This window comes from Cyprinus carpio, chromosome B1 (assembly GCF_018340385.1).
Source record: "Cyprinus carpio isolate SPL01 chromosome B1, ASM1834038v1, whole genome shotgun sequence".
Taxonomy (NCBI): domain Eukaryota; kingdom Metazoa; phylum Chordata; class Actinopteri; order Cypriniformes; family Cyprinidae; genus Cyprinus; species Cyprinus carpio.
Window position 1 is genome coordinate 19,626,079 of NC_056597.1, and position 19,632 is coordinate 19,645,710.

General features: G+C 32.6%; 2 protein-coding genes across 3 annotated transcripts in view; one reads left to right on the forward strand and one right to left on the reverse strand.

The window, feature by feature from the left end:
* The first annotated feature begins 462 nt into the window (after positions 1-462).
* grapb (GRB2 related adaptor protein b) lies at positions 463-11,550 on the forward strand. Of its 2 annotated transcripts, XM_019074685.2 has the most exons (5): positions 463-787; positions 1,742-1,839; positions 4,292-4,411; positions 8,943-9,111; positions 11,229-11,550. In XM_019074685.2, exons 1-5 carry the CDS (start codon positions 710-712, stop codon positions 11,406-11,408), a joined length of 645 nt encoding a protein of 214 aa, XP_018930230.1. In that variant the 5' UTR covers positions 463-709; the 3' UTR covers positions 11,409-11,550. The 2 variants fall into 2 exon arrangements, with proteins under 2 accessions (XP_018930230.1, XP_042572887.1); XM_042716953.1 differs by lacking the exon at positions 4,292-4,411.
* A 1,562-nt stretch (positions 11,551-13,112) lies between these two features.
* The window catches only part of slc5a10 (solute carrier family 5 member 10), a 28,466-nt gene continuing 21,946 nt past the window's right edge, over positions 13,113-19,632 (reverse strand). Inside the window, exons 12-15 of the mRNA XM_042716952.1 lie at positions 18,999-19,167; positions 17,053-17,268; positions 14,869-14,959; positions 13,113-14,060 (exon numbers count right to left, since the gene is read on the reverse strand). Of these exons, the coding sequence (XP_042572886.1) occupies positions 13,864-14,060; positions 14,869-14,959; positions 17,053-17,268; positions 18,999-19,167 (673 nt within the window). The 3' untranslated portion in view covers positions 13,113-13,863. The remainder of the gene's footprint in view (positions 14,061-14,868; positions 14,960-17,052; positions 17,269-18,998; positions 19,168-19,632) is intronic.

Sequence of the window (19,632 nt, forward strand, 5' to 3'; positions counted from 1 at the left end):
GTGTACTGTGTGTATTTATTATTTATATATAAATACACACTCATACAGTACATATTTAGAAAATATTTCCACGTATTTCCATGTATATATTTATATTCATATAATTGATATAATATATATATATATATATATATATACATACATACATATAATGATATATAATATAATGAAATGTATAAAATTAACATATTTTTCTTCAGTATATACATGCATGTGTATGTATTTATATATACAGTACACATACATATATAATGTAAACAAAAACTTTTATTTTGGATGTGATTAATCACGATTAATTGAGAAACAAAATGTGGTCTCTTTTTTTTGTAGTTTACATTATATATTTGAGAAATTGAATGAAAAGCGTGTGATATTCTGATCTGGTCAGTAGTTTTCTGCTCACTTTAATTCTCTGTTTCTCACTCCGCCCCCCCCCCCCCCCCTCTCTCCATCCTCCTCCATTCCCACTGTGCAGCTTACGGCAGACACACATTTTCTCTCAGATTCTCTATCATCATTGTGCTTCCTCAGTTTTCTACTCTGTGTTTTTGTTGCTCCAATTTTTCCGAACCCCTTTTACCATTTCATCTAATTCCATTTGCACTTGTCCTTTCCCATCCCTTTCTCTCTGAACTCTTTGTTGTTTTCATCCCACTCTCATCTCCACTTCACTGCCTGTCTGTTCTTTTGTTTTTATGTTCTTTCTTCAATGGAGGCTGAGGCACTTTACAGTTTCAGAGCGAGTGAATGTGATGAGATCAGTTTCCAGAAGGGTGACATCTTGAAGGTGAGTCTGTGTGTGTGTGTGTGTGTGCAGTAGTTTACTGTGGATATGTGGCACACTTGGATAAGACTATATCGGTGCTAGTCTGCATGCTGCACGTTTACAGAAAATACGAGATCAGTGAGTCAGTTTGATGGGAGTGTGTGCACTCAGTCTTAGCATGTATTTCTGAATGGATATCTGTGTGAATAGGTAGTGATATATATAGCTGGGCAGCTTGTGGGGTGGTACAGTACAAGTTAATTCTTGTGTGAAGATATCTTTACAGGCTCCTTTATAAATTAGATATCTATTAGGAAAACTGTATTCAAAAAAACATATACAGTGAAGGCAGTAAAACACTGCCATACTCATTTATTTGTTTATGTGTAATTTGCATTGGTTTGCAAACTGCTTTTTTGTTTTGATTACCAAATTATGTTATCTGGGGAATTGCATACTTAACATGGACACTTGAAAAGTCTTTTAAATTTACACGACCTAAGCAAATGGTAAAGTTAGAAATTTAAGTCTTTTTTTTTTATCTTTTTTTTTTTTTTTTTTTTGGTAAATGGTAAATTAAATTGAAAATATACTTCCAAAGCAATTTCTGAAAAGCATATGCAGAAAACTCAATTACCCTACTTTGGTATATGCACTTAAAATATGTATAAATATGTAGTATATGTATAAGTATTTTATGGTATTTCAATAGTAATTTCAAGATATTATAAAATAAAATAAATCAAAATAAAATAGTTTCAAAATAAATAATTAAAAAATATTAATTTCAAACTATTAATTAATTTTATTTTTAAAGATTTAATTTTTTTATATTTTCCCTATTTCACAAAGCTCCAGTGATTCATGAAGCACAGTTTTGGAAACCCTGGCCTAGTCTACTCTTAAATGCGGAGGAAAAATATCTAACCTAAGCTGATAGGGGACATCGGAATACTGGTCTTATGTTTATTTTAGGTGACAAACATGGATGATGATCCGAACTGGTACACGGCTGAGCTGTTTGGTAGGCGGGGCTATGTACCGAAGAACTATATCAGTGTAAGACCTCACACGTAAGTATCACAAGACAGATATGAATCTAATGTAGCATGTGGTTTTATCTGTGAATGACTAGGCAAAATTTGTTAAGGAAGAACACTTTTATTGCACTGGTAATTTTTGTCTTTGAGTCAAGTTTGGCTTTTTATAACGTGTTGCTTCAGACAAGTTAGTGTTGTTTGTGGAAAGAAAACACACAAAATGCACTTCCAAGTTTTGTTGCACTTTATCTATTACAGTACATATCTTTATAGGCCATTTTCTCAAAATGAAGATATATGGTTGTTTATATATCATTAGTTTTATACAACATTTTATTCCTAAAAACATGTTTTCTATCTGTTTTTACAGTATATATGGAGTGAGAAAAAAGAGTTATCCAGGAGATATGCTTCTGTAAAAAAACTTTAACTTTAATATGTCAACACAATTAAACAAGAATTTTGAACATGGGTTTGTTCATTGTTTAGACTTCTGTTGTGTAAATGTATGCAAATTAATCACCTGGGGCGTCTCAATGTTTTTGAAAAATTTTACAGTCTTTAAAAGGAAATGGTATTGTACTAGTCATATGATAATAACTCCACTTTAAGTGGAGACAGTCTAGTCATATTTTCAGAGTCTGTTATTGTGATGTTTTATGCAAAGACACTGACTCAGTTGGAAACTAGGACTTTTCCAAAATTTATTCATGTTATACTTTCGCTATTACATTATTTGTAGTGCTGATATCTCTAGTGGTCCACAAAGTATCTGATAAGTGTTGCTTTCTCCATGGTTCTAATTGTTTTGGGCAAGATGGCAATTGCACAAGTTGGAAAGGTGCTGTTGGATGCTCAGCTGGAGCAAGTTTAGGGTTGGGTTTAGAATTAAATATGTTGAAGAATTAATCTGTGTCAGAATAGAGAGAGAGAGAGAGAGAGAGAGAAAGAAAAGAAGATTTTTGAAGGACTTCCCGATGGTGTGACTGAAACTGCTTGAGAAGGACATGTGCTAGGTAAGGACTTCCTTACCTTGCAGTTTTACCATAACATGGAAGATTGAGAAACTTGTGAGGCATTGAGGGTAGGTAAAAGTCAAAGCCCTGACCAAACCCCAACAAACATGCTGTAGCCTGACCTGAACATAGCAGTTTATGACTGAGAACCTACCAGTCATTCTGAAATAAAAGAATGAGTCAGCTAAAAATCATGATCATGATAAAAAGAGTGGACTGAATGAGATCAATCACGGCTTATGATAAATGCAGTTGATGCTACTTATTAAGTACAAGATGGCAGAATGTTTTCACGCAATTAAACGTCATTTCACGCCATATCATGCAGGCACTTGTATTTCTAAAAGTCTGAAAAATCCAGTGATACAAAAGGGGAAAAAACAATGCACATACTACACACACTTATATTTTAATTCTATAGGGAATTTTGTGAACACATTTTTAATATTTAAGGGGAATCAATCCAACTGAACTCAATAAACAAAAACAAACAAAAAAAAATATGTATATAATATATTTATTTATTTATTTATTTATTTTTTGGTTATTGAGCTAAAACATATCATAGCACAAGCAATACCAGACTCAAAGGTTCTGTTCACAAGGAATGTATGAACTGATAAAATAAACATCTTAAATGCAATGTAAAAGATTAAATACCACATGCATAAATGTAAATTTAATAGTGTCCTTTTTAGATGAAGTCTAACTTCGAATCAAGAGCAGATTATTCCCTCTATTTATGTTATTTTAAATTATTCATTATTATGTGTTTTTTCTAAATGTACATGGAATGTGCTTGAGACAAAAAAACACTCACAAAATCCTTTAAAAAGTCACATATTGTAAACCTTAACACATGAAACAGACACGAAAATCAACCAACTAGTCTTTTTAACAGAGGAATAAACTTATCCTGACATCACAAGATAATAAATGTGACAACAAAATCAGCAACAACAAAGTAAATATTACTGGCAAATGGTCAAACAATGCTACCATGTTAATTATTCATGCCCTGGTGCATGCTGGGAATAGACAGACTGGGACTAAACCACAAATCAATTTTTCAGTGTAGGCCTATTTGAACAACAACAAAGTGTTATGATTTTGTACTTGCTGGTTTGACTTGAAACATAGAAATGCTGCATCAAGATGCTGCTCGTAAAAACTGCAATATAATCATGTGCTTTTAAACGTTATTTTTCAAAGTAGTCAATAAATATTATTGTAGATATTTTTTGGATGAGAAAATACTATTTCAGACTCCAGAATTTCACATTTGATTCCATGTGTTTCTTTGTAATTATTTTTGAACTTTACTAGCAATTTCTGAGTGAAAATTGTTAAATTTTGATAGATTATTTGATTAAAGAATTATTTTTAAAGTGTACTGTACTAGTAGTCCCCTTTCAATCCATAAATATACAATATGATGTTGAACTGACAGCTGAGCTTGTACTTTGCAGGTGGTTTGTGGGTGGAATTTCACGGCAGGCAGCAGAAAACCGTCTGAGACCGCTGGAGTGTGGAGCGTTTCTCGTTAGGGAGAGCGAGAGCACACCAGGAGAGTTCTCTGTGTCTGTCAGGTCAGATACACCCTTACAAATGAAACCTGCCTTCACCGGACTATACAGAACACCACAAACATGTATGCTTTATATAATGTGTTCCCTATTAAGGCTTGTTAGTATTATTCCCTGCATTTGCTGCATGCAAACATTGACAATGAAAGTGAGCGTACTCGCATATGCATGTGTGTCAATGTGTGTCCTTGTTACCCTATCTGGTTCTTCATTAACACACTCTAATTAGAGTGGAGTGCATGGTAGCGTGTTGCTGTGATGTAATCTTTTGCTCCCAGCACTCCAGAACCTATTTAAACAGTTCAGAGTTCTCTAGGTGGAAACTGAAACCTTTTAGATATTCCAACCGAAAAGTACATTTCGTAACACTTTGTAGAAAACCTCTGTATGGAATAGCTAGGCTATTGCTTGGATGTTCGTTGCTAAGTGGTTACAGTCCAAGTCAAAAAAAGCCTATTAAGGTTCTATTAAGATATTGTTCACCCAAGATGAAAATTCTGTCATTTAATCGTTAGTTTTAAACCTGAATTTGTTTTTGTTTTTCTTATGTTGAGCACAAAAGAATGTATTCTGGAGAATGTTTTGGATGAAAAGAATTTTCTTTTTTGGATGAACTATTCTTTTAAGTCAGATTTTTTCACCTGTTTTAATGTCCACTAGTTGCCAGGCAAATTGCTTTAAAACAATAGGCCACATGCCTTCAGGTATTATTCATTTCTGTGGCACCATCCCCTTAAGCTTAAGTATAAAGAATAATAATAGTAATGTATGTGTGCCTTAGCATCAACACCTTTTCTTTTCTTCTTATATTTACAACTCAGTGTAGAATTCTATTGAAAAAGTTGGGAGGGTGGACATGCATAGATTATTTTTAGATTAGCTTAGCTGTACACCTCTGAAGACCTGACCTAAAACGTCAAATCCTACTGAGACAGAAAAAAAGAAATAGAAAGAGAAACCGAGGGACAGTTGCAACACAATCACAGCACAATGAATCCAATTCTGTCATGTATTATTAGGACAGTGCTTCCTAACAAGCTTGAGTACCTGAGGCCAGCGCAGATGTTTCTGTGTGTGTTTACATGTGTGTGATAGAGAGAGAGAGAGAAAGAAAGAAACAAAAGAGAGGAAAGAGAGAAAGATACAGTAATAATCAGCTATATGTGCCCATAATTCAACCTTTACAGACCCAGGGACCCCTGTATAACAGCTTGAATTGTTTTAGGAAGATTATCTAATGTTAATGCTTAAAAGATCATTAGCAAATGTTAATTCAAATAGAAATTTAAGGAAATGTTTATATATCATGCGTACAGACCCTCTGGGGATGTGCTCGGTAACTGGTGAACAGGTGTTTTGCATTTAGTTGTTAAATTATTGTGTAATTTAGCACAGCTGGAATGTTGTATTGACTAGTCATAATACAGGAATAAATGGGTCATAAAGTACACGGGTCAAACACAATAGTTTACATACCAAAAAAATAAAATAAAAATAAAATATTTTCGGGTAAATTTAGAACAAAAATCATTAGATCACATTAAAAGACTTTTTATTTAATGATTCACATAGGTTTTACCCATTTGTCATCCAGATGTTTTTAATACAATTTGCTGTGGTCACTTATTCTTTTATATATTTTAATAAGTAAATGTCAAAACAAGTATGTTGTGTAATTTTTACATAAATATATCTGTTACGCAGAATGACAATAGAACATTATTTCACCCATATTTTGACATTTTATTTTCACAAAAGTTATTTGAAACATTAAAGCAGACACTTGCATTTATGCTTTCTGTGAATATAAAATCACTTTTGTAAATTTATAATACACATAATGTACACACACACGCAAACACACACACACTATATATATATGTATATATATATATATATATATATATATATATATATATATATATACATATATATAGTTTCCAGGTTGAAATTTGATTTTGAATTAAAGATTTTCCAACAGGACTCAGACTTTTGGACTAATAGAGAAATACATACAGTACAGATATGGTATAAGATGTAATTTTTGTATGTGTCATACACTACTAATCAAAAGTTTGGGGTCAGTAGTTTATTATTTTTTAAAGAATTAATAATTTTATTCAGCAAAAAAGAATTTAATTGTTAAAAAGTGACAGTAAACACATTTATGATTTAATAATAATAATAATAATAATTATGTACTGTACCATGGTTTCCAACGGTTGTCGGTATTGATAAAATCAAGTAAAGACATTTATGATTTAATAATAATAATAATAATAATAATAATAATAATGTACTGTAATGTACTGTACCATGATTTTCAATGGTTGTCGGTATCGATAAAATCAAGTAAAGACATTTATGATTTAATAATAATAATAATAATAATAATAATAATGTACTGTAATGTACTGTACCATGATTTTCAACGGTTGTCGGTATTGATAAAATCAAGTAAAGACATTTATGATTTAATAATAATAATAATAATAATAATAATAATGTACTGTAATGTACTGTACCATGATTTTCAATGGTTGTCGGTATCGATAAAACCAAGAAATGTTTCTCAATCAGCAAATTAGAATGATTTCTAAAGAATAATTTGACAACGCTTTGACCTCACAGGAATAAATCATATAAATGTTATTTTTAAAAAAAAGTACTAATCCCACACTTTTCAACAGCCATATATTTAGGCTCTTTGAACCTATAGAAAAATGTCAAAAAGTGTCTTTATATCAGATTAAAAGCTTAATGTAAATACAGAAACCATAATGCTACACAAAAATCAGACGATTAATGTGAGACAGTTTTGAGTTGGAGTCTGAGAATTGTTAATATGGCTCTGGTATAAGTCATATCTAATGACTGTGATTATACTGACTCAGTCTTGCTCTCCCTAAACATGCCCTGTTGTTTTGATGATCTTCAGTATAACACACACACACACACACACACACACACACACACACACACACACACACACACACACACACACACACACACACACACACACACACACACACACACACACACACACACAAATCCACATCCCTGAGGCAGTTCCTCATTCTGTATGCATTTCTGTCTGAACAAGCTGAGTGATCCATGCAGTATTACGTGGACTGATGAGCATCTGTGTGTGTGTGTGTGTGTGTGTGTGTGTGTATGTGTGTGTGTGTGTGTGAGCAAAACCCACACAGGTTAAGAGCAGGTGTGGCAGGGTGGAGCCGCTGGGTGATTAAAGACACCTGCCGCAGGCGCAGGTTGTGCGTCAGTGCCTGCACATTTCTCAGTAACCCAGAAACAATTAATAGCATGTTTTCAGATGTCTTTTTCTGTAGAATGATTTATATTGGACCTTCATCAAAACAAGATTAAACAATAATTTTAAAAATGATATATTACATTTATATTTTCTCCAGAGTAATTTTGTAACTTACATGGGTATTATAATGCAGCAATATATTTTTCAAATAAACAATTGAAAATGATTAGAAAAATTTATAACATTTTATAATACAGACAAAGAGGTAGATTGACTATTATAGTTTTTATTTATTTATTTATTTATTTTGTTTGTTATTTTATATATTATATTATATATAACCTATTAATTTGAAAACATTACCTAAATTGTAAATTGTTTCCAGGTTTAAATTAGATTTGGACTTCGCGATTTTAGTTATGTGTGATATAAGACTTTGTTTTGTTTTGTTTTGTTTTGTTTTTTTCAGCAAGGATGCATTAAATTGATCAAAAGTGACATATGTTCAAAATTTTACAAAAGATTTCTATTTTAAATAATTTCAAATTTTTTTAAATTTCAAATAGTTCTGTTCTTTTGAACTTTCTATTCATCAAATATTAAGCAACTATACGGTATATAAATATATATGTAAAAACATAGTTATTATAAAATATTTCTTTAAAAACATGCAACTGATTAGAATTATTATACAAAAAAATGAAAATAACATTTTATAATATAGACAGACATGTACTATGGCTAGCACTCACTGAATGCACTCAAGAGTAATAGAGGAGCAAATATTAATGCTAATTATGTTTTTGGAAAATAGTTATTGATTTTAAAACATTTTTCACATACTTACAGGAGACAATGCATGTAATGTATTATTGGATCTTGATTGAATATGCATATATATTATATTGCTGCATATTGACTGGATTGTTTAATTTGAAACATCTTTAATATTAATATGCTGTTTAATGTACTGTAATGAGCATTTGATCTGAGAGGAATATTCTTTAATATGTCTACAGAAGAATAAGCAGTGACTTGTTCAAAGTCTAATCTGATTAAAGCTATTAACTTTTTTCAGTTCTGCATCATTATGATGCAAGAATTTGTTGACAGCTGAAATGTCAAACTGTGATTTATTAGGCAAAAGCTTTAATCAAACACTGTGGTAAGCCAAGATCTACCCCTTTATCTTGAATGTAAGTAACCCTTTCTCTCTCTCTCTCTCTCTCTCTCTCTGTCTCCCCCCCCCCCCCACCCCAGTTACGGGGACCATGTGCAGCACTTTAAGGTTTTGAAAGATGGACTAGGGCAGTTCTTCATATGGGATGAAGTCTTCAGCTCCCTCAACCAGCTGGTGGACTTCTACAAAATCAACAGCATTGCCAAAGAAAGAACTGTCTTCCTGAAAGAGCCTGAGGGATCATTAGCTGTAAGAGTTGTCACATGAGCACATAATGTTTTTTACCGAGGTGCCAAAGTTTAACTCTGGTGAACTCTGATCTGCAAATTTGCAAAGCGTAATGATGTCTGACCAGTTATGGTTCTAAAGTGAAACTTTGATCTCTTGGCTCAATGCACAATGCAACCCTACATGGCTTGAACTTGACATCATATCCTGTTGCTGATATTTATGATGACTTTGAGCCAAATGTGACCCCTCCTTAATCAGTATATCATTGCTGAGTTTAGAGGTAGTTTAAGGTTAGAGTTGGGCTTTGGGATAGGGTTACCTATGGAAGCCAGTTTTCACAGAGTTATTTTGTTTGTTTATTTCTCATAAATTGTGACTTTGTATATAACAATTGTGTCAATGTTTTTTTTTTTTCAGAACTTACAATTGCAACGTTATTTCTCCTGAATTTAGATTTTATTTCTTTAATTGCAACTTTGTTTTGTGACTGTTTCTCATAATCATTACTTTATAACTCACAATTTTGGCAACTTTTTCTCATGATTGCAATTTTTTCTTGTAATTGTGACTGTATCTCACAATTGCAACTTTATTTCTTCTGAATTCTGAATTTTATTTCTCATATTTGACTTTGTTTCTTACATTTGCAACTTTATTTCTGACAGTCATGATTTTATGTATCACAGTTGTGACTTTGTTTCTTTCAATTATGACTTTTCTTGTAATCGTGAATGTATCTCACATCAATAGCAAATTAATTTCTCCTACATTTTTATTTTATTTCTTACATTTGTGACTTTATTTCTGACAAGCATGACTTTTCATCTGACAAATGTAGAATCTTCCTCATAATTGAGATGTTTTTCTGATATTTGGAACTTTTTTCCTGTAATTGTGACTGTATCTCACAATTGCAAGTCTTTTTCCTGAATTTCAGTTTCATTTCTTCTAATTGCAACCTTTGTTTCTTACATTTGCAACTTTATTTCTGATAAGCATGACTTTATATCTCACAACTGTGGCAACTTCATAACTGAAAACTTTTTCTCATAAATGCATTTTTTTTCCCCTTGTAATTGTGACTGTTTCTTACAATTGCAAATTAATTTCTCCTGCATTTTTATTTTATTTCTTCTAATTGCAACTTTTTTTCATACATTTGCTACTTGATTTCTGACAAGCATGACATTCCATTTCACAAATGTGGCAGCTTCTTCATAACCGAGACATTTTTCTGATATTTGGAACTTTTTTTTCCTGTAATTGTGACTGTATCTCACAATTGCATCTCTTTCACCTTAATTTCAGTTTCATTTCTTCTAATTGCAACTTTTGTTTCTTACATTTGTGACTTTATTTCTGATAAGAATGACTTTATATCTCACAACTGTGGCAACTTCATAATTGAGACCTTTTTCTCATAAATGCATTTTTTTTTCTTGTAATTGTGACTGTTTCTGACAATTGCAACTTAATTTCTCCTACATTTTTATTGTACTTTGTTCCTTACATTTGCGACTTGATTTCTGACAAGCATAACATTCCATCTCACAAATATGGCAGTTTCTTCATAACTGAGACATTTTTTTCCCCCATAATTGCAACATTTTTCCTGTTATTGTACCTCACAATTACAACTTTTCTCCTAAATTTCAGTTTTATTTATTTTAATTGCAATCTTTGTTTATTTTTACATTTGCAACTTTATTTTTGACAATCATAACTTTAATACATCTCACAATTGTGGCAAATATTCTCCTAATTGCAACTTTTTTCTTGTAATTATGACTATATCACAATTACAACTTTATTTCTACAAAATTTTAAATGTATTTCTTCTAAGATTGAAAACAAAAATCTATTTTATTTCTCATAGCCTAATTGTGAGACATTTTTTCATAATTAGTTATTTTTTCATGATTGTGACTATTGCAACTTAATTTCTCCTGAATTTAGATTTTATTTCTTGTAATTACAACTTTATTTCTCATAGTCATGTCTTTAAATCTAACAATGTGACGTTCTAACACGTTGTATTGAGGTGGAAACACGCTTTCGTAGGTAGGACTATGTTTTGTTTGACTGCTGATCCAGTCTTGTCATGTCCGTCATTTGTGTGTGTGTTTCTATTTCAGAGGCCACGTCATGCCCATGCCCTCTTTGACTTCACATCTAATCATGCGACTCATCTACGTTTCTTGCGTGGTGATGTCATCGACCTGCTCGACTGTTCGGATGCTCAGTGCTGGAGGGGGCGGTGCCGTGGAAGAGTGGGCGTATTTCCACCAGAGTATGTGCAGCCAATTTATCACTGAATTTAGAAATCAGTTATAACTTGTCAGCAAACCAGTTTTGTAACACCTTTAATGAACATAACAATTGCTTCCTGTCTATTCTTCTTTCAAATATTTTAAAGTCCTTTCAAATAAAGTTATGACATAAGAATTGGTGTATCAACCTTGCACTTAATGTTTTATATTTATAGTGCAAAAAAAAAAAAAAGCATTACCAGACCTACTATATATTTCTTTTATTCAATATAAATCTCTACATACATGAGTGTGGAAAATATTATATTTATTTTATTATTTATTTTCTTTATTGTGCTTATGCCATAAGTATACTTTTGAGGATTACTAATGACAATTTTTGCGATTTAAAAAATGTATTTATTTCTGTGAAAATACTTTCTCCAGTCCCAGATTAATATGCAGAGACAACTTTAAATCATCTGCATGTTGATTTCTATGTAAACACTGTGTCTTTGTGGTGCTATCAAACCATTTGCTCAACCAGTGATGTAAGTTTGGGATGGGGGCTATCATTTTGATCATCCAGTGGCAGACTGGGTGAGTGTCCAGGACACTGTCACATTTATTTTTGTAATTCTGTTTAATGCCGCAGAAATTACACACTTTACCTTTATTCATTTATTTGATTTTGATTTTTTACTCTAATGTTGAAATAATTACCATAATTAATTTAATTTAGGCCTCTAGTAATTATTATAAATTGCTCATTTAATTTCCTAAACAATAATTTAACAAATCATTGAAAAAACAAAAAACAAAAAGTATTTATATTGTTAAATACAGAGGTGATTATAAAAAGTATTGTATAGCATACATAAAGATTATATATATATATATATATGTATATATATATATATATATATATATATATATATATATATATATATATATATATATGTATTTTTTATTAATTTCTGTAACTATTATTAGAGTGAGAGCAAGTTATTTCAATGTTATCATTCATATATCTGTTCAGGAAGACCGCTGACTGATGTTCTAATGGAAAACAATTGTTGGATCCACCTATGCCATGTGAAAACATTTGGAACATCTAGTGCTGTTTATGTAATGACCAAAAAATAAGCAATAATAAGGTGATATTATTTTTTTGAGTGACATAATTAAAATAATTACTCACTACTGAATAGTTTATTTATAACAAGCAATGTAATTTGATTTACATTGTCATGAATGACGAGTAAAATTAAAGGTTATTTTTCTGTTGTTTTTCCCTTGAAAATACTCCTGCTGTTCAATGATGTGCAAAATATACAGTATATAAGCAAGCAAGGCTTAGCTGCAATGCTGCCGTTCTGACATGTAATGCAATAAAATAAGAGATAATCAAATTGCTGACTCAACTTTACACTTATTAATAAATTGTCTGCACACGTTTAGATAGCAAGCATTGCTATATATGTTGTGTTATGATAGACACTTTAAATCTATAACTTTTGTAGAAATATAGCAATGTCAGGTGTAATATTGTGTGATGATATAAGGATGTATTTTACAAGCACATATTGTCTCTATGAACTGTCAACTCAAGGGAAAAAAAATAAACTTTGATTTACATTTATATATGTGTATTGCTTGTACTTGTATTCCAAATGTAAAAGAGGTTTAATATATCTAGCCCAAAATGTTTCAAAAAAAAAAAAAACCCCACACACACTTGGTTTACACATTTACTTTGTGATTTTAATGTCAACTTTCATTTGCACATTAACAATAAAAGAATATAAATTAAGAGTAAAAAATGTAACACCGACACCAACATATATTAAACAGTTAGCGTTTCTTATAACCCTCCCTAATTTTCTGTTCTTAAAATCATTCACAAGCTGTTCTTACGGTCATATAAACTGAGGCTACTCTCACACTATGGTTGAAATAATTATTTAGACACAAATTACGCAGTCATTGATATGCTGTACAGAAAATTACAGTTTAATCACAGACCATTTATTTCCAAGAAGCAAAATGGCAGTTACATTTACACCCACATCTTTGGGAGTATCTAATGAGCATATTTATTTTTTCCCAGTCAATGTGAACACATTTATCAAACATATGCTATAAGCTCCTACTATAAGCGTAACATATTACCTTTTAAGCATGCACTGTGAGAAACCCCATGGTCATTTATTTTTTGCTCTATTCTCAAATACAGTTCTTTTACGTAGTGCATATATGCTCTTATATAACTGAACAACTATTAAAACACAATCTATAAAATATTTTATGTAGCCCAGTAATTTAAAGGGATTTTATGGGAGCTTGTTTCCTCCATGGGATAAAAAATTTAAAAGGTAATTGTGACTTCTTATCTCACAATTCTGAGAAAACAATATTGTGAGATATAAAGTTAGAATTGTGAGATACTGTATAAACTTGCAATTCTAAAAAAAAAAAGGTTGTGATAGTAAGATAAAAACTATGTGTGTGGCAGTATGTGTTACGCATAGTAAGCATAGAGGAAGATGTTGACGCACATGAGAATGATGGCATTGACACAACAGAAACGAGACCAGAAGGGATCTTCTCTGGTGCTGTGAGTTATAGGAGGTGGCGTCCCGGTTGCAAATCGTCCAGGTCGAGGGCTACAGAACCCAGCGGTGCGGACACACTTACTCCTGCGCACAGACTCACAGCCTAAACAAAAATGCTTAATGTGAAATTAACTGGCAAGGGAGCTGTACAGTGATAGTATCAAATGGTAATACCATACTGCTTTGTTATATACAAGAGTACTGAATGATGCACGTTCATAAACTATGGGATTTACATGCTTTCTAAGGTTCTTGAATGAATACCAAAGTATTGGTACAATTCCGAAAACCTGACTTACTTTACTTAAAAGGCTTTACAGCTGATTTAAATGACGTATTGCATGATTGCATGCTGAGACATTAATTTTAAACTTCATTACAGTTCTCTAACGTTGTGTTTGTTAAAATAATCCACTGTATGCAGTAAGCTTTCATTCAAAACCAAGAAAATGACAATTGGTATTTTTCTCAGTTCCTTGTGTGTGTTCTCACGCATATAAGACACGTTTGTTTTGTCAACTGATACACATATGTAGAACAGCACCACACCCTGATGAATAGGCCACAACAATCCTCATGAGATCTATCATGCTATAAACTCCTCACACACCTCCGTTCTGTATTAGGAAGCTGGATTAGTGTGTGTATAGGTTTGAACTACTTGTGAAGTCCAAAATGTCCTCACTATTCAAAAATGTCCTTACTAATATAATGAGTGACTAGTCCTTACTAGTTTATGAGGCTTGCTGTATAAATCAGCCAAATCATGTTTCTATTTAAATGTAGTTATATTTAGGGCTAGAGTTCTGTTTATAGTAGATGATAGAAAATGTCACTAAACCCAATTTAAAAACAATGGAAGTCTATGAGATGTCCTCACTAATATCATGAAACAAATGTGTGTTCCATACCGTCTGTCCTGCGGCTGAGTGTAGTTACTTTCTGTAGAGTTATTTCTCTCTCTGTGCTGTTATGTAGAGTCCACCAGGTAAGATTATGTGTCTGAAACACAATCAAACACAAGCCACTTTTGAGACATGATATACCGCATATATACTACGGGGTTTTATTAATTTTAGTAAATCAATTAAATTTCAAAAAATCTCAAAGGAAGGGATTGATTAAGAATTCTACGAGTAGAATTCTAAGAGTATAGTATAGTATACTGGGGGGCAATAAATACTGTTGAGGCTATAGGCTATCTTTGAAATGGCATACTACTATACTATTTGTATTGTTTCTGCAGTATATAATGCACAGTTTATATATATATATATATATATATATATATATATATATATATATATATATATATATATTTAATTCTGTAGCCTGTAATGCAATGGACTTGACGTAACCTTCCATTTCCAGTCAAACAAATGAAGTGAAATTAATATCAGCAATAATTTAAGCTCTTTTCTTTACTTGATCAGACTGTCAAGAGTTGAGACAATTTTAAACAAAACTGTATCAAAATAAACCAGTAAATTGCAGAATTAAACATGCTTGCAATGAGGTCATGTGGCAACAATGTAGCATATTGCACTACTGTTTGCATAATGCAAAACTGTTTCACATACTGCCTCAAGTACAGTACTATTTAAAACTCTGATGTCAGTAAGGTTTTACTGAAAGAAATTAACACTATATTTAGCAAGGAAGCAATAAAGGGTTAGTTCAACCAAAAATGAAAATTAGCCTGTGTTTTACTCACCCTCGAGGCATCCTAGGTGTATATGATTTTCTTCTTTCAAATGAATCCGATCGGAGTTACATTAAAAATTGTCCTGGCTATTCCATGCGTTATCGTTGCAGTGGGTCGATGTTTCTGTTGAACAGTCCAAACACATCAAATAAAGCGCGCATCCATAATAAAACGTACCTCACACGGCTCCGGGGGTGAATAAAGGCCTCCTGTAGTGAATCCATGTGTTTTTGTAAGAAAAATACTCCTATTTCAAATGTAATAAACACTTCTCTCTCACTTCATCTAATTGTCATAAGCGGAAGCAGTTCCGGTGGATGACATAGGATGTCGATGGACGGAGAGAGAACAAAACAAAACGCTGGTCACAAATTAGAAGTACAAACCAAGGATTTGTAAAGAAAAATGGCAGAGGATTTCGATATAAGCCAAGAGGAGACTGGTTTTCCCTTGCTAAAGTAAGAAAACTTTCTTCCTTTACTCCTGTGAACAAACTCACGAGACTAGCATATGCGCATGGATTCGCTACAGGAGGCCTTTATTCATGCCCCGGAGCCGTGTGAGGTACGTATTATTATGGATGCACGCACTTTATTTGACGTCTTTCGGACTGTTCATCAGAAATACCCGCCTACTGCCATGATAATGCTTGGAAGAGCCAGGATAGTTTTTAATATAATAATTATAATAATAATAATTTAAATTTTAATATAATAGCCAATACCTCCGATTGGATTCATCTGAAAGAAGAAAGTCATATACACCTAGGATGGCTCGAGGGGGAGTAAAACACAGGCTAATTTGCATTTTTGGGTGAACTAAGCCTTTAAATTATTTAAAAGTGACATTAAATACATTTATGATGTTACAAAAGATTCCAATTTCAAATAAATGCTGCTCTTTTAAACATTCTATTCATTAAAGAATCCAGTTTCCACAAAAATATTAGGCAGCTCAACTGTTTTCAACTTTGATAAAAGAAATGTTTCTTGAGCAATTTTAGTATGATTTCTGAAGGATCATGTGACACTGAAGACTGGAGCAGTGATGCTGAAAATTCAGCTTTGCCATCAAAGGAATACATGACATTTTAAAATATATTAAATTAGAAGACAGTTATTTTGTATTATAACAATATTTCATAACATTAAAGTCTTCAGTGTATTTTAGGTCAAAAAAATGTAGCATTGATTAAGGGACTTCTTACAAAAACATTTAAAAACCTTACTGACTCCAAACTTTTGAAAGGTAGTAAACACCATTCTGAACAAAGTCAAAGTTTAAAGGTCAGACAAGGAGCTACAATAATAATTATTATAATTTTTTTTTATGTTAAAAATTATTATTTTTTCAAATCTATGAAAGCATTACCTGGCATAAAGGCTATTACCTGTTCGTCGGTGGGTGGAGGGGTCAGTAGACTGATCACCACCACAACAATAGCAGTCAGGGCACAGAGTATGATGGCAAAGTGCAGGTAGTGTACACTCCTCAAGACAGAGGGAGCAGGGTCAAAAACACCACAGCGAGGGGGAGGAAATGCAAACTCTAGAACCATACGCGTCAATCCCACCACTAGACCCACCATCAGGCCCCAGAATGCTCCCTGTGTACACAATACCAAACAAACACAAATGAGGAAAACTCTTCAGGAAACCTCTTAGCATTTACGTTAATGAATTTGGCAGACACTTTTATCCAAAACTTGCATTGCATTTAAGATACACATTTGATCAGTTTCTTGGGAATTGAACCCATGCCCTAGGCGTTGTGAGAGTCATGCTCAACTGTTCTTTGGAGCTCTACATACCAACAGTGGTGTTCCTTTTACTCAGTGTGTTATATGAGCGTGGGGGACTGTTAAACTAATTATTTATTTTTAAACATTTCAGGTATTTTGAGAGGATGCATTGAATGAACTCTGAGCTGAGATTCTTGACGTGACAGGCTCTTATTTGCTTACTTAAGGGTGGAGTGAGGTGTGAAAGTCCCTTGACAAACTGCAATTCCTGTGAAGCATGTCATATTTCAGTGATATTTATTCAAGTGTTTTGCCAAAAATGTGTTGCGTGTAAAGACAGTAGATATGAACTATTATGTAAGTTAAACTGATTTTATTCTTGTACATTTTGTGTCACTCACATGGAGGCACTTACACCAATACGTTTACTGTAATGATTTATTTCTTACCCTATGAATGTCACCATGGTCAGTTTAAGTTTCTTTAGGCAGGCTTCTTTTTCTCTGGGGAACATTAGCTTTCGCCATAACATGGCCTAACCTTAAACCAATGTTAAAGTTCTCTACTTACTGGCTTTTCTTCCAGAGCAATTATTACTTATCTGAGATCTCACAATCTAAAATGGGTATTTCCTTTTTGCTATGGGGGATGGAGGATAACTTTGCACGAAATGACCCTTCAGGGTAAAAACGAACAGGAATTTTTAAATGCCACCCTCCCAGTTTTAAAGCTCTTTAATGTTTAGTTCCACAGGTTTTCATTCTTTTGTTAAACTGCCTGGCTAACAGCTAATCTTTTGCTAAGTTACAGACGATGTGAGCAGATACGGTCACTCTAATGCAGTCAATGAGAAAACTGCCGTTTTGTTCTTTGTCAAAGTAAAACATCCAAAATAATCAGCCTGGTACACCACAATCCTTCTGAATCATTCATTCTAAGCATATTTTTCAAAACACGTTGGTTTTGGGGGATTTCACAGAATCTAATGAATCACATGACCTTTTTTTTTCTTTTTATCTGCAATCTCACACAATGTTTCTCCTGTTCTAAGAATATATCTTGTTTATTCCCAGTAAAGATCTCAAAGAGATCTATCTATATCTAGATATGTATCTAGTTTACATATTCTTTTCACTATAACATTATTACTATAAACAGGATAAAAGACCACAGTAACACTCATTTGGAAAGATTTTACTGAATGAAAATAATAAATGCAGCTTATACACAGGTGTGACTTATCAAAGTTTTTTTCCATTTCAAAAACACAATATATAGTGACTCAGCGACACCAATAAAATGGCTTATATTAAGGTGTGACCTACTTTCTGTAAAATAAAAGCATCTATCTTCTCAATCACTTCCAAGTGAAAGTTACGGTCTCTTTTGCTGTCATTCAGATATGTACTCACTCTTTGTGTTTTAACAGACAAATACACACACCCTCACTAATGTGCTACATTAAAATAGGCAGACATTCCTTCTTCACGAGAGAGAAGTGGTTTCTTTGAATGCATGTGACTGTTTAATTTTGCTATGTCAATATGTTCAGTGTCTAAGTGAGGCCTCAAACAGTGTTTATGTGTGTGCATTACCGCCTCATTGGTTCTTTTCCAGAAAACAGCCATTACAAAAATGGCAGTAACAGGAGGGGCTAGATAGCTGGTTACTGACTGGATGTAAACATACAGCTGACCGCTGTTAGCATTCTGAAGAATTGGGATCCAAACCACGCTAATCACCACCAAAATAACAGTCACTATCCTGGGAAAACAAATGGACATACATTATATGATCATCTTCAGTTTCAACCACAGTTCTTAATATGAAAAATGAAAGTCATTATGTTAATGACTTTAAAGTTAAGTTCTACTACAAAATCTAAATCCCATTGGACCCTATTAGTAATATTTGCTGATTCATTTCTATTAATCACTACTATTCAGCTATTAGTCTTCTTTAATTTTATAGTTCTATAAATACATATTTGTGGTTTTATTTCCATTTAAACAGATCTCAACCCAATGACAGGGCATAAATATGAGCTAATCTATATGAGTAATCTACCCCTCCATGTCTAGCTCATACTGCATTTTTGAGGCTATGAAGCATTTCTACATTCTTTCATCTAACTGCTTTTGAATAAAAACCACCATGATGTTGGATCTTAGACAATAAATAACCTTTATGCATTACACAATGATTAATGATTTTAAATAGGTGACACAA